At 39.4% G+C, this 15,090-nt stretch overlaps 1 protein-coding gene across 1 annotated transcript in view; it reads right to left on the bottom strand.

Annotated features, from left to right (window-relative positions):
• Window positions 1-2,108: 2,108 nt before the first annotated feature.
• The window catches only part of LOC149080289 (uncharacterized), a 79,321-nt gene continuing 66,339 nt past the window's right edge, over window positions 2,109-15,090 (bottom strand). Inside the window, exon 4 of the mRNA XM_089239419.1 lies at window positions 2,109-3,037. Within this exon, the coding sequence (XP_089095545.1) occupies window positions 2,664-3,037 (374 nt within the window). The 3' untranslated portion in view covers window positions 2,109-2,663. The remainder of the gene's footprint in view (window positions 3,038-15,090) is intronic.

The raw sequence follows: 15,090 nt of genomic DNA, 5'->3' as shown, positions 1-15,090 counted from the left end.
TACACTACTATGACGTGACGTGTAACCACGTGACGTTAGATAGCGCGGGATCATATCAGACATTATACGGTGTGCACACTGGTGTGATGCATTAAGACCGAAATACACTACGATGTCGAATTTGTGAAATCTTATTCGTGGAAATTCTGTGACGTGGAATTCATAGCGTTAAAAAGTCAAAAAATTGTGAAAATCGTCCCAGGCCCCAGGGCTGGAGCCTTGTCAGGCAACCCCTTGTGGGGGCCATGATGATCACATTGGAATGGCACAAGTTTATAATGAAAGACATATTAGACAACATCATATAACTCGCTGGAACTAATGATGCTGGAATGTGAAATAAATGGGATTTTTATCATTTTAATTATATTTTGTGTGCACGTCACTGTTAGAGCACCCTTTATATCAACTACGTTTTATGGTAAAATCGTTGAGCACATCCTTTAAATAGCATATGCACAAATTTTGATTATCGATTTGACGTTTGGTTAAACCTGTAGAATTCTATGAATGCGCCACCTTAATATCTGTTCACCCTGCACGTACACGGATTCGGTGACTACTTAACTCTATATGCATCTCGTAAACATTCCTCAGAGGAATTTCTAATGAATTGGTGCATGTGAGTAAAGTGATGTATGCACATATCTGTATTTCTAACGTATTCATGTTTGCTTGATTGTCGAAGTGCTACCATCTACTACTGTACATGGAATCGAAAGTGGTAGATGTATGAATTTAGTGTTTCTCTGCCTGCTCTCGGTAAGAGACTTTCTATAACGGATGGGCCGGCTGGCATTCATTCTTGCAGTTGAAAAAACCATCTTCTCTCTCAACCGACCATCCCACCCGTAAGGCTCCTCGTACGGGGAGAGTGAATCATTGAGAGTGTGTATAGTGTGAACGGGGGGAGGGGAGAATGTCCACCTCCGCCAATTTTTTAACTGAACGGGGGGGGGGGCGATTACCACCTACGTCCTTCTGTATCCGCCTATGATCCCACCACGATGTCGCCTGCGGGGACCACAGCCATTATGATATCCACACTATCGCATAAAGACCAGATTGAATGGCGAGGAAAGTCATTGAACGCATTATTTGAGGGTGAAGATCTTTTTAATCAGGCAAGCGCAAAATCTTAAGTTTTTTTGTTAAAGTCTACATGACTGAACGTCAATTTTTGTGAACTCTCAATAAAACGAATGTTTGAGAGAAATGAAGTTTAAATCCCTTCAAGCGGTTTTCAAAAAAACTCTAAATCTTCTGCAAAATATATCACTTTTTTTCAGGAAGAATACTTTCTTTCGATTTCATGCAAGTTAAAATGCTTTCCCTTCCCCCAACTCGAAGAATAATATAAAAAACCAAGGAAGAGAAATACTCTATCTTTTTTTATTATTTATATACTGTACATATATTCCTATACCACCCCGAAGGGAAGGGGAAAAAACACAGTCTCTCTCTTCTTCTGTTATCAAACTTTGAATATAAGCTGACTCCGCTGATAGTTGATCTGACAGGTTGGGGGAGGGGAGAGAATGGAAAAAAAGTTATTAAGCATGTTATTAATTATACATGTTATTAATAATGTATTGCATGTTATTAATTACAATCGGAGATATCTGGGCCCGACATTACCGAAATGGGATTTGAAGAACGCAAGATATCTTGTAACTGCCGAAATACAAGGCATCAAACTAGGTGAGATATCTCGTCAATGTCGCTGCAAAGGTTTATGTATCCGTAATTTACAGATGATTTTTTTGGAGAAAAATATTTTTGAAAATTAGATTTACTTTTGAAATTTTAGTTCTTAACCCCTCATCTGTGGCATGTATTTCAGAAAAATGCATCAAAAATGGAAATCTATTTTTTCTGTTTAATTTTACGCATTATATTACTAAAAATATATAAACGATCTCAATTTGGCCTTTACGGGTGAGGGGAGGGTGGGTACACACACACTAACTTTCCTCGTCACAAAAATATTCATCTTATCACAAATATTATACTTTTCACTTCCACGACACAGACAGGTAAGAGGTTAATTTTCATATTTTGAACATTAATCTAATAAATAATCAGATAATCACTAATAAAACAAGAAAGACAATCCGTATAATTTTTTTTAATATGATTTATCACTTACAAGGTATTGGGAATTTGGCTCAAAAACATCAGATCACAAAAAGTGTTTTTCAAAGCACTGATATGTCATAATTTCTGTCAACTCGCAAAAATAACTTTGATGAAAACGATGTACAAAGTTTATGATGGACTTGCACATATGCACCCTTATCAGAATCTTCTTGACATTAGTACAATGTAATTTTCTTCTTTTTTTCATATCAAATATGCGTGCCTAGTGACTTTGAACCGTAGCTGTGATGCTCATTTCTTTTACTTAATAAAATAATCTAGGATTAGCGGTTGTAAATAATGTTTTCATCAATCTGTTATCCAATGTCGTACGGGGAGTCATTCTCTTCCTCTCCACTTTTCAACCAAAAAAAAGACTCGAGAGGCGGCATGACGTTTAGTTTTTGGAGACTGTGATAAGGGTACTATGTGCGGCTTAACATGAAAATGTACTAACTCCCAATTATCTGGTTACGCTCAACGCCTACCGGAATAACATTTTCCTCGTCGGCTGCATATTGGGATTAGAACATTTCCACTGGTCTATACAGTGCCGTGTAACCACAGCATCTAGCTCGTAAATGATCCACAAAAACAAGCGCTTCCGTTACATGTTGTACTAATGCTTCACATTCACACATGAGGACATATGTAATGCCACCATCGGGAAAAATTTTTTTATGAAAAGTCAGTCTTCTTAGGCCCAGATGTTTTGGTAAACATTTATAAACTTGACGAGCTCCAGTCCATATAAGCCAGTTTCGTTCCAACTTCTCCCGATCTTCACCTGGAAATACTCGAAATGCTGAAATGATATATCCTGTAGTATCAGTGACAGGCCTCTTTGAATACAATTCCAACGTTGGTTTTGTGATCGTTGCTACTTCTTCATATCCCGCTGAAAAATTAAATAAGAAAATAAATTCGCAACACACAAACTCGCGAATTAAAAAAAACAATAATAATTCATTAACAAGTTCAAAGCATGACAGATAATAATCAATAACGAAAAACTGAAACTTATTGAAACTAATAACAACGGTCATAAAAAATATGTTTACATCGTTTACACGATATACAAAGAAACCTGCATTATATAGTAGCATTTTTCTATATACTACAGCCGGGTTCCCAAACTGTGCTTCGTTAAGGATTTCTGGGTGTTCCGCGAAGAGATTAGAAAATAAATGTATCATTTTCCCAAGTATTTCAAAACTTTACATTTATTTGTTTATTTATTTTATTTATCACACAACCCAGTAGGCAGACGCACTTACACTGGTAAGATTAAACAGGAAACAGATAAAAAAAAGAAAACATAAATCAAATGGAAAAACACTTCATGTAAGGAGAAAGGTTAAAATCGTCCAAGGAAGAGACGAATCCAGCATAGGGAGCAGAAACGAGGTCGCGGGGCAGATTGTTCCACAGTCTAGCCGAACGGCATCCATAGAAGTAGCGGTCGCCTCTGGCCACTGGAATTTTCAGTTGAAGACTGTGTCTACGGAGGTTAGGTCGTCTGTCCAAGATTTCAAAAAAAGGATTATCGGAAGGTAAATATACCATATTGTGTATCAGTTTATAGCACATAATTAGATCAGATCAAGCCCTCCTCCACTCCAAGGAGTGAAGGCCAAGCATCTCGAGTCTCTCTTGGTATGATCTTTCACCAATACCTGGAAGACGTTTAGTAAAAGCCCTTTGGGGACTCTCGATGAGTATTAATTTTGTATGGACACCCCACCTGCGAGCAGTGTTCAAGAATCGGTCGGACATATGTGCAAAAATCGAAAGACAGGGTGTGATTATCGCACTTGCTGTACGTCGTACGTATCATATATGCGATTCTATTGGCCCTGCATACCATATTACGATAATGATCAGTGAAGTCAAGAGATCTGGATAACGAAATACCCAGATCGGAGCATATGGTCAAGTGTTGTACAGCTTCAGGACCCATCTGGTAACAGACGGGGTCGGTGGGTCTGCCTAGATGCATAGAGCCACTCTTGACGATAGAAATAGGAAGATTGTTCTGGACGCTCCACGTTAAAGACGCTTAAGTTAAAGCTGAGAGTTACCTTTTTTGCACCAACGAATACAAATGTTAGTTATGGGATAAAATGTATCGGAGCCAAACATCTCGGAGGTTTTGTTTTTGAACTAAATTCTGCATTTTTATTCGACCAGCGGACGGGAATTTTTTTCCGGAGTTATTTCTTCTCGGCTAAAGCTCATACGTTAACCCTTTAAACGTGTGTTTTCTAGTGTGTGTGTAAACGTGTGTCTTCCACTCACTGTGTTTTCTAGGGGATCCGGAAATTTCGCCCCTGGGACGTTTCGTCCTCGTCACATTTCACCCCCGGAAATTTGGCCCCTGGGACGTTTCGCCCCCGAAATTTTCGCACCTGATATTTCACCTACCAGAACACATGAGTGACTGTGTGAGTGACTATATAAGTGGATGAGTGACCAAGTGAGTGTAAAATCGGCTTTAGGAGTGAGTTAGTAACCGTACAAATAACTTAGTGACTGACAGAATAACTGACCACGTGAGCGACAGTATCTATGAGTGTGGCATTGTGTGTCCAAGTGAGTGAGTGACCGTATGTGTGTCCAAGTGAGTGATTGACCATATGAGTAACCGAGTAGTTGACCGTACGAGTGACCGAGTGATTGACCATATGAATGATTGTATGAGTGACCAGGTTAGTGGCGGTATGAGTATCAAAGCGAGTGATTGAGTGGTTGACCGTATGAGTGCCCAAGGGAGTTACTGAGTGATTGACCGTATGAGTGACCAAGTGAGTGACCGACTGAATGCTTGTATGAGTTTCCAAGTAAGTGACTGATTGATTGAGCTTATGAGTGACCGAGTGATTTACTGTATGAGTGACCAAGTCAGTGACTGAGCGATTGACCGTATGCGTGACCAAGTAAGTGACCGAGTGATTGCTGGTATGAGTTCTAAAGTGAGTGACTGAGTGATTGAACGTATCAGTGACAAAGTGATTAACCACATGAGTGACCGAGTGATTCACTGTATGAGTGACCAAGCGAGTAACCGAGTGATTGAACGTATCAGTGACAAAGTGATTAACCACATGAGTGACCGAGTGATTCACTGTATGAGTGACCAAGCGAGTAACCGAGTGATTCACTGTATGAGTGACCAAGCGATTACCCGGGTGATTTACTGTATGCGTGACCGAGTGATTAACCGTGTAAGTGTTCAAATCAGTGACTGAGTAATTAACCGTGTAAGTGTCCAAATGAGTGACCGAGTGAGTAACCGAGTGATTAACTATGTAAGTGTCCAAATGAGTGACCGAGTGAGTAACCGAGTGATTAACCGTGTAAGTGTCCAAGGAAGTTACTGAGTGATTGACCATATGGGTGACCGCATGAGTGACCGAGTGAGTGCTTATTTGAGTTTCCAAGTGAGTGACTGTGTGGTGGTTCACTGTATGAGTGACCATATGAGTAACTGTATGAGTGACCATATGAGTAACTGTATGAGTGACCATATGAGTAACTGTATGAGTGACCATATGAGTGACCATATGAGTAACTGTATGAGTGACCATATGAGTAACTGTATGAGTGATCATATGAGTAACCGTAATAATGACCGAGTGACTGAGTGAGACACCATAATAATGAACAAGTGAGTTACTGTGTGAGACACCATAATAATGAACAAGTGGGTTACTGTGTGAGACACCATAATAATGAACAAGTGAGTTACTGTGTGAGACACCATAATAATGAACAAGTGAGTTACTGTGTGAGACACCATAATAATGAACAAGTGAGTTACTGTGTGAGACACCATAATAATGAACAAGTGAGTTACTGTGTGAGACACCATAATAATGAACAAGTGAGTGACTCTGTGTGAGGCATTGGTCTTCTCGTTGCTGAAGGTTTCAGTTAGCTTGGTCCATTCTTCGTTGCCAGGTTCGAAGGTGTTTCCATGCAGAAAAGCAAACAGGTTGCTGTTTTATGTTGGATGACAATGACATTTTTCAAAAATTAATTTATGGATGATATTAAGATATGATCCGGTTCGGTACGGATCGATGCTCTATTAATTTAAATGTTCATTATTACCAATAGGAAATATCGATTTTTTGGGAGCTTAGAATTACAGTCCATCTGAAATATTCAATCCCGTTTGAAGCCAAGTTCGATCGTCTTCTTTCTTTCACGATTGGCACTTTTTATCTTCGTAAAGATTAATGTTATAACCTTGTTATTACGTAATAATCTCCCCCTCCATATTATCAAATTTATCATCAGATTTGTGAAATATTAGCCAAATGGGATCTATTTGAAAAATCGTTTTCCCAAAATCACTTTGTTGCCAAAACGTGGTAAATTTTTCTCCTTCACTATTCAAATTTTTTTAGGGAAGGTGCATGCAGTGCATACGTGTTTACTGCGCGATCGTTTTCTTTTTTTTTTTCTCACTGTCGTTTCAATCAGATTACATACTGATCAATAAAACGGCAATATTTTTTGAGGAATTTTAAAATCGAAACTGTTGCGCATAAAAATCTTCAATGAAGGATGTAAAAATGGTAGCTTGATGAAAGTGACTGGTGAAGACAGTAAAATAACAACGATTCGGTCAGAAACTTTTAATCAAACTAATTATTTTATGAATTCATCTATTCCAAATAAGTAGTGGTTTCGGATTTTTTCTATTGATCATTCATCCAATCACATTTCGTACCGAATTCTACATGTTGAAATAAATATCTTTCATTTCCTTGTGACTACAATTGATCTTTATCGCTCTAAGGAATTATAGTAAATGTACTTTACCTTTTTATAAGAAAGATTTTGACACGACTTCCAATTTTATTTCAGCCGGCATGATTCGCGCAGTTTGGTCAATTTTTTTCACTTGAATTTTCATTTTTGGGTGTATCTATAAGGGGACAGTTGACTCCCGGGCCCCTATTTGCAGAGACGGATATCAGACTCGCAGCCCTACTAACTACTAATTTTGCCGCTCCTTTTCAGATGCTCTCTAATATCTCCTTTCTTAATTTTTTTCCCCTCAAAAAAAAAAAATCATGGTCTCCCTCTTTAGCTCTCAATTTTCAAAATGAAAGCCATCTGTTTACTTTGTTTTTATAATATGGTTTTTAATATTCTTTCATACACACACTCATAACATAAATAAGATGCCGTAAAAATTTTAAGCTGCATTTGTTAGACATCTTCAAGTCATACCATCAATTTTGCATTGCCGAGGAAGGCATACTATAAACCGCAATCACCACTCCTTCCGTTCAAGTATTACGTCATCATCGATGGGGAGGGGGTTTCCGATTTGCTGACTTTTGAAGACAAGGGGGGAGGGGGGTTTGGATAATGCTTACGTCATCAACCACCTTTTATGAAAATATGAAATATTTTTAATGGCATCTTACTCGGTGCGCCAAAAACGAGAAAAACCTTTCGATAGTTTGTGGGCAATTTAAGTAACATCCCCTTATTGATAAGTGCCCTACAGAGCCACTTTAGTGATCTCAATGTTTCGCGGATCCAAGTGATCTGGAAATGTGTCTGGGCCGCTTAAGTGCTCCGGAAATGTACCCGGGCTGCTTAAGTGCTCTGGAACTGTGCCGCGGGTAATTTGAATGATGTAGAACCGCACTGGGGGCCAGTTAAGTGCTCTAAAACTACGTCACATGTCACTCAAGGGATCTCTAAATGTGCCACAGATCGTTTAAGTGTTCTGGAACTGTGTCGCGGGTTACTTAAGTGATTTTAGAATGTGAAAGTGATCTTTGAGGCCTACCTCAGTGATCTTTAAATGTGTCACGGATCGCTTAAGTGTTCTGGAACTGTGTCTCGGGTCATTTAAGTGTTCTGGAACTGTGTCTCGGGTCATTTAAGTGTTCTGGAACTGTGTCTCGGGTCATTTAAGTGTTCTGGAACTGTGTCTCGGGTCATTTAAGTGATCTGAAAATATGCCACGGACCGCTTAAATGTTCTGGAATTGTACCACGGGACACTTAAGCGATCTGTAAATGTGCCGCTTGGTTCATTTTTACAAAATTAGGTTTGAAGAGGGCAGGTCGTATCAAATAACCCCCAGGGCCAAGGAACTTTATGTGATTTATCATTATATGGCTAAGAGGGTGGGTCGCAATGAATTTATTAAAGATAAATTTTGAGTTCATAGCTTTGAAATAACATTGAAATTAACAGAAATTGATTATAATAACATGTAAAAGGTATTTTCTTCCGAAATTTCAATTTAAAAAAAAATTATTTTTTATGCATTAAAAAAATAATTTTTTGATCGTGGGAAGGGGGCACGAGAGAGCCCTTATATGTCCCCCCCCCCGTGTACGTCTCTGATCCCACCAACATGCGTTAGGTTTCAGAGGGGCAGAGCTGATGACGGGGGGGGGGGGAGGGGGTCAAAAATGGCTAAAAATTTGCTTACGTAATACTTGAACGGCCCCTTGGGGTTTATTTGAGTATACAAGATTGAGCTTCGGTCCCGTAAATGCCACTCAAACTTTTGTGCAGTTCATGCATGAAGTATTATGAGGTTTACCATTCTGGTATATATATCTTGATGACATTCTATGCTTTTCTGAAAATGCCAAGGAACACAAATTCCATTAAAAACTAATATTCCAACGTCTTTTATCAGTGAACGAGGACAGGCACCTCATCCACTTCTATACTCTCTGCATGCTCTTTTCTTCTCAAGATAAAGATTACGCGTGCTATCCGTGAACCAGAGGGCCGCTATGTACAAACGCGCTTTTTACGAACAAAAGGTATGACTTCGTGTAAACCAGAGGACAGCTTCGTACTAAATTCTTTCCATTGACTTACCACCCCAAATTATTCCAACTGTTCCTCGAAAATTCTCGCTATCCTTTCTCTCAAAAAATCAAAGTTGATTCTTCAAAAACAAGGAACCATTCTTTTGTTATCAGCTTTACCAGAAGAAAAATTACAGAGAAAACAAATGACACAATGATCACAAGAAGAAAACTCGCCCCCCCCCCCACCGAAACATATTCAACACGATTCTCGGAAGTAGTGTGAACTAAATCCAAAGTAGCTGCACCTCTAGTGGCTTCTGATACATGCTGATACAAAAAATTTTCGAGCACCAGTTTGAGAAAGTCTCTTTCATACTGATCTCTAGCTGAAACGTTCTGCCAATTGATACCCGGATAGTTGAAATCCGCTGATATAACAACCGTTTTATGCTTACACGTGTAGGAAATTTCATCATGAAGTTTGGCGATGTAGTTTGGATCCCTATTCGGCGGCTTATAACAAACCCCTAAAATAATGTTGCGGCGCCTTTTGTTTTCAAGCTCTCAATCCAAGTAGTTTCAATATCATTACCCTGTACGTTACACTCTTTAGCCTGTGAACGGGATTTTACGTAAATCAAGACTCCACCCCTTTTTCCTGCTCCCCATCTATTTCTGAAGAAATTATCGTTTCCTGAGATGTGTAAGAAAGACTCGCCCCTATCATTTTCCCAAGATTCTGTAAATGGCTACAATGTCTAGGCTCTCCACAGCTATCATAGTTTCTAAAAAATATTTCTTATTACACATTTTAATTTGCCCTGTGATTTAGTGTCAATCGAGAATCCATCTAAGTCAGAGGTGGGTAGTTCCCAGTCAATACTGTTATCATTGTCATGAACTTACCCACATTCCCGTCTACTTGAAGTAAAAAACCTGGCCCAAGCTTATCGTAAACCTCCTAGAACCCCTCCCATTCAGGTGTCTCTGATCCCAACGAAGCCACCTATCAGTGAAACCAGGAAGCTCCTAAAAAGTGACCCCAAGAGAATAGCAAATGTCCTTCAGGCCGGAGTTGAAATGCTGGATCTTACTCCTAAATGCCCTACTACCCATTATCAGTACAGAAATCACTGCCATATCGGAAACCCCCCCCCCTCCCGAGCGGATAATAGCAAGTCCCGATTTTTTGACAGACTCACTAATATTCACTCCTTCCTGATTTGTTCCCACCCAGAATATTTTCCTCCCAGGGACTTTTCGCTTATTAAAAACGTTTCGAACGTCTCTTATCTTCCTTCCCCACGGAAGACAGCAGCACTCAAAACCCTAGAAGTCCCTACCATAGAATCCCCCAATAATTACACCACTATCAGTGTAATGAGGATCGTGGCACAATTCTAATGACGACTATAGAACCACCGGGAAACCAAAGGCAGACAATTGTATAAACATAGCCCTAAGTAGGATTACTAGCTCGGCGTCTGATTTAAAAAAAACAAACAAACTCGCATGGCCTTATGGCTGGGATGAGTAATTTATGAGTACACCACTATCACCCTCTACCTCATCCTGAACCACCCATTCCCCCTCTAAACTGTCGTTGTTCGTGAAGATTGTTTCTTCGACGACAGGTGGCTCCGTAATATCCTGGTCCTTCGAAACCCAAACTCTCTCCCGTAAGGATTGACCTCGAATTCCAACCTTGATCTCTCCAAACAACCCGTAGGCCGAACACATACTGGGGAGTCGAACAAAGCGAGCGATTTCAAAAGAGAAAATACATCGATGCTCATCTCGATGTCCCCTCACATACTGACGAGGCGGAGAGAGCGAAAATGACAGCAGGCGTTCTGAAGGGTAAAGAAGAAAAGCCTTTGAGCGGGAAAAGTGACATCTCGCAATTAGTAACCCTACCAGCCTGTTCATGCCAAATCAATCAGTTTGGCAATATTGGAGGATTCCAATAAACCAGCGGTTCTCAACCAGTGCTCCGTAGAGCCCTTAGGGCCCAGTGTGAACTCCCAGGGGCTCCGTGGCCACTCGTGGAAAATAAATAAAAAAACCCAGTAAATTTGAAAAAAATAATTATTAATATTTTTGAATAATAAAAATAGGTCAGAAACTTTGATGAATAAGTTAAATAATAAATAAATAAAAAATAAATAATAAATAATAATAAATAAATAATAAATAAATAATAAATAATAATAAATAAATAATAAATAAATAATAAATAATAATAAATAAATAAAAAAAAATTATTTTTTATAATAAATAAAAAATAGGGGTCCGGGGCGCCCGGGGCACCGCCATAGAAATTACATACCGGAAAGGGCTCCGTGGGTCAAAAAAGGTTGAGAAGCGCAGCAATAAACCCGTTAATCCTCAAAAGACTACAAGTCCTGATATATGTTTTTAATGACTACTTGTATCAAACCGTTGTTTCGAATATTATTATATTATAATATTATTGCATAAAGATTTAAATAATTATACTTCAATCAAGATAGAGAGACAACAGAACTAGTTAGACACTGAATAAAAATACATGCCTATAATCCGCAGAAGCTAATTTCGATACTTTCTAAAGAAAACATCACCGTTAACGAGATGAAGCGAGAAGTTATCCATACACCTCGATGACGCAACCGTAATTTTTTTATGGCCAGCGTATCATTATGAAAATGATTGTTATTAGCGATAAATGTATACGTGGTCGTTAATCACAAATTATCAGAGTGGGTCCATTATTTATGACATCCCAGAATTATAGATTCCTCCTATATGCAGGGCCGTCTTAAGAGCATCATGGGCCCAAATGATTTTTCTGAGGCCCTACCTACCAGGCAAATTCTCGAAAATCTCAACCACATCTCTCTTTTGTGAAGCCTTTTTTATCTTGAGGTCTCCCGGGCAGTGCCGTCTTAAGGCATGGGCCCACCCGGGCACGGCCCAGGGGCCTCAAGAGGAAAGGGGCCTCACAAAAATGAGATCTGGTAGAAATTTTAAAGAATTTGCCTGATAGGGCCTCAGAAAAATCACTTGGCCTGGGGGCCCATGATGCTCTTAAGACGGCCCTGCTCCCGGGCCGTGCCCTGGTGGGCCCATGCCTTAAGATGGCACGGCACTGCTTTTGGCACTTTTGGCAGTGTTCTATACATAACCAATTTCAATGAACGCGCGGATGATGCAATAAACTGGTTTCGAGTTTGTAAGAAATACAGAGATATGTATTGTGTGTGAGATGTTCATTATTTGTATCAGAAAAAAATCTCGTGTCTCTTTCATAAAACACGGCATTCCAATTCAAATCCACGGAAATAACAGATATTCAATACAATAAAATGAAAGAGAAAAAAACAGAAACCATGTTTTGATAATGTTAGTAAGCGATGAGCAATCATCACGGTGTTCATCCGTTTTCCTAAAAAACGGGATCTCAAACATTTTCCACCCGCGCCACCCATTTCTCTTATGAAGAGCCATTGGCGTACGCAAAGGGGGGATTTGGGGTTCTACCCCCCCCCCCACGCCAAGATTATAGTGTTATTTTGCCGGAAAAAACGTAAACCCCCCAGAAGGAAGAACAAATCTGAACCCCCCCCCCCCCCGAGAAAATTCTGCGTACGTCTATGTGAAGAGCAGTTGTAAGAAAAGCATTTCTTTGAAAAACCTTTGTCAAGACCACTGCGAAGCTGCACCCCTGACAAAGGTTGGCACAGTTTGAGAACCCCTGCTAATCCATCAACGTGTTGACAAATCCAGGGCCGTCATTCGAGGGAGGGAGGGGGGGGGTTTGAAAATACACAAAAATGGTATATATACATACAAATATATATATATATATACTAGGGGGCTCTGCCCCCCCCCTGTCGCCTTTGGTGACCAACCCCCCCCCCTTTTCTCATCACAACATATCTTGTTTATTTCGTCCCACTTCATCAGCGTACTATGGAAAGGGACATGTGAAAGCACCAGCTTACTGAAGAAGCGAATTTTATAATAATAAAACAACAAAAAACAAATGTGATTCATCAAGTACCCCCAGAAAACTTGCCCATGGGGGTCCCCAGACTCCAATTCGCTGAATTTTAGTGGGGCCCAGACTGGATTTATCTCGGGCTACCGATGTGTTGCAAATTTTACATTGTTAAACAACAAAAATCAATGAGATTCATCAAGGGACACCCAAAATGAAGCCTGTCAACATTTCCATGGGGCCCCGACCTGGAGACTTGTCGGACATCTCCCCGGTGAGGGAGCACGAAAATTTTAAATTTTTATCAATTTTACAACGAATGAAATCCAGGGCCCCCATCCAGCAGGGGGGACCCAATACTCAGATTTTTAGTGGGGGACGCAGACTGAATTCTGGATTTATCTCGGGCTTCCGCTGTTGCAAATTCTACAATGTTAAACAACAGAAAAGAATGAGATTCATTCATTGCCTCCAAAGTGAAACCCCAAAGTGAACCCAGTATGTGTTCGGCCTACACTTGAAACTATCAGCTACTATCCCTTTATATACAGGGTGATTCAGAAAAGATGGGAGAAACTTTAAGAATGCGTGATCTAACACGAAACGCAAAAGCGCTAGCGCGTTTCGAAACGGCTACTTCGCAAACATTAAAATAGCATTCCTGTTAAAATTTATCGGGAAAAGAAGAACACCATGCATGCAAATGTAACCTGGGGAAGAAGAAGAAACCATATGCAAATCTGCGTCACAGTGAACAAAAGGCGCGGACGCCAGCCCTGTGAAGTTATTCCAGTGTGCAACCGTTCTAAGAGTTGTAACGTACGGGATAATGGCGCACTATAGTAATACTGAAAAAGCAGACATGCATTTCACTTACGGAGCTGCAAATGGGTACCACAGACGCAGCACGAATGTACGGTGAGTGTTTTCTCCACAGGTGGTTGCCCAACCCGAAAACATTTGCGCGCTTGCATCAGCAGCTGTGCCAAACGAGAGCCTTTCTTGCTTCCCGGTCTGATGCAGGTCGTACAAGGACTGTCAGAACGGATGCATACGGTTTTTTTTTTCTTCCCCAGGTTACATTTGATTGCATATAGTGTTCTTTTAATCCCGATGAATTTCAACAGGAATGCCGTTTTAACGTCTGCGGAGCGGCTGTTTCGAAACGAGCTAGCACGTTTGCGTTTCATGTTAGACCATGCATCCTTTGATGACAATTGTTTATATTGGTGTGTACTATCACCTCTTAGTTTTTCCCATCTTTTCTAAATCATCCAGTATATATAGACCAGGGAAATTTCCCGTTGCAAGCCCTACACAACACTATCGAGGTCGAGGCATACTAACAATATTTCTAAAAACCAGATGAGAAACAAATTAACTATACTTAAAAAATTGGAGAATGAGGAAAAAAAAGCGTTAACAGAAAATTACAATAACCTAAAAGAAATTACAATACAAAATGTACGTAACAGATTATATGAGAAAATAAAGAAAAATAAAATGCTCAACATTGAATTTCGAAGAAGAAATATATATATATAAAGTACAGAACACACACACACACTTCAAAAGTATTAAGATACAACTATACTTATTAGTATTAGCTAAGTATATAATTTAACTAGCTAACTAGCTATAACATTAAAAAAATTGGGCCCAAAGCAAAATAATAAAATTTCTCTAACATTACCGGGGGAAAAAATTCTACTCTGTTTACCAACACCAACGCCCAAAACTTCCAAGCAAAGTGTATCAAAGAAGCGAGAAAAACAACAAAATGGCTGAAAGCAAAGAACCAATATACCCTCTTATACGACCACATGGGCAAAAATTTGAATATACAAAAATAAATGACCAGGCAAAGTACAAAGAAAATTAAATGAAAGCCGAGAGAGAAAATAAATATGAACCTATCGGTAAAAATGCTAATAAAAATTTAAAAATAAGAAATACAAACACTTATCTTACAAATTAACCTTTAATAAATACTAATTAACATAAACCAAAGAAACAAAAGCCCCAAAAATGAAATCCTACGTTTTTTAAAAAAATCCAAAAATCAAATCCAAGAAAAAAAATCTTATAGATAAAATAAAATACATGACTCTTTTTAACACTTCGGACACAACACGTATCTTACATCTTCTACGGTAGTGTGTCTCA

This window comes from Pholcus phalangioides, unplaced genomic scaffold, assembly GCF_987345545.1.
Source record: "Pholcus phalangioides strain wild (caught in Gottingen) unplaced genomic scaffold, Ppha-v1.0 ptg000011l_1, whole genome shotgun sequence".
Taxonomy (NCBI): domain Eukaryota; kingdom Metazoa; phylum Arthropoda; class Arachnida; order Araneae; family Pholcidae; genus Pholcus; species Pholcus phalangioides.
The sequence above is the reverse complement of the archived record's forward strand: the minus strand, read 5'-3'. Positions and strand labels throughout refer to the sequence as shown.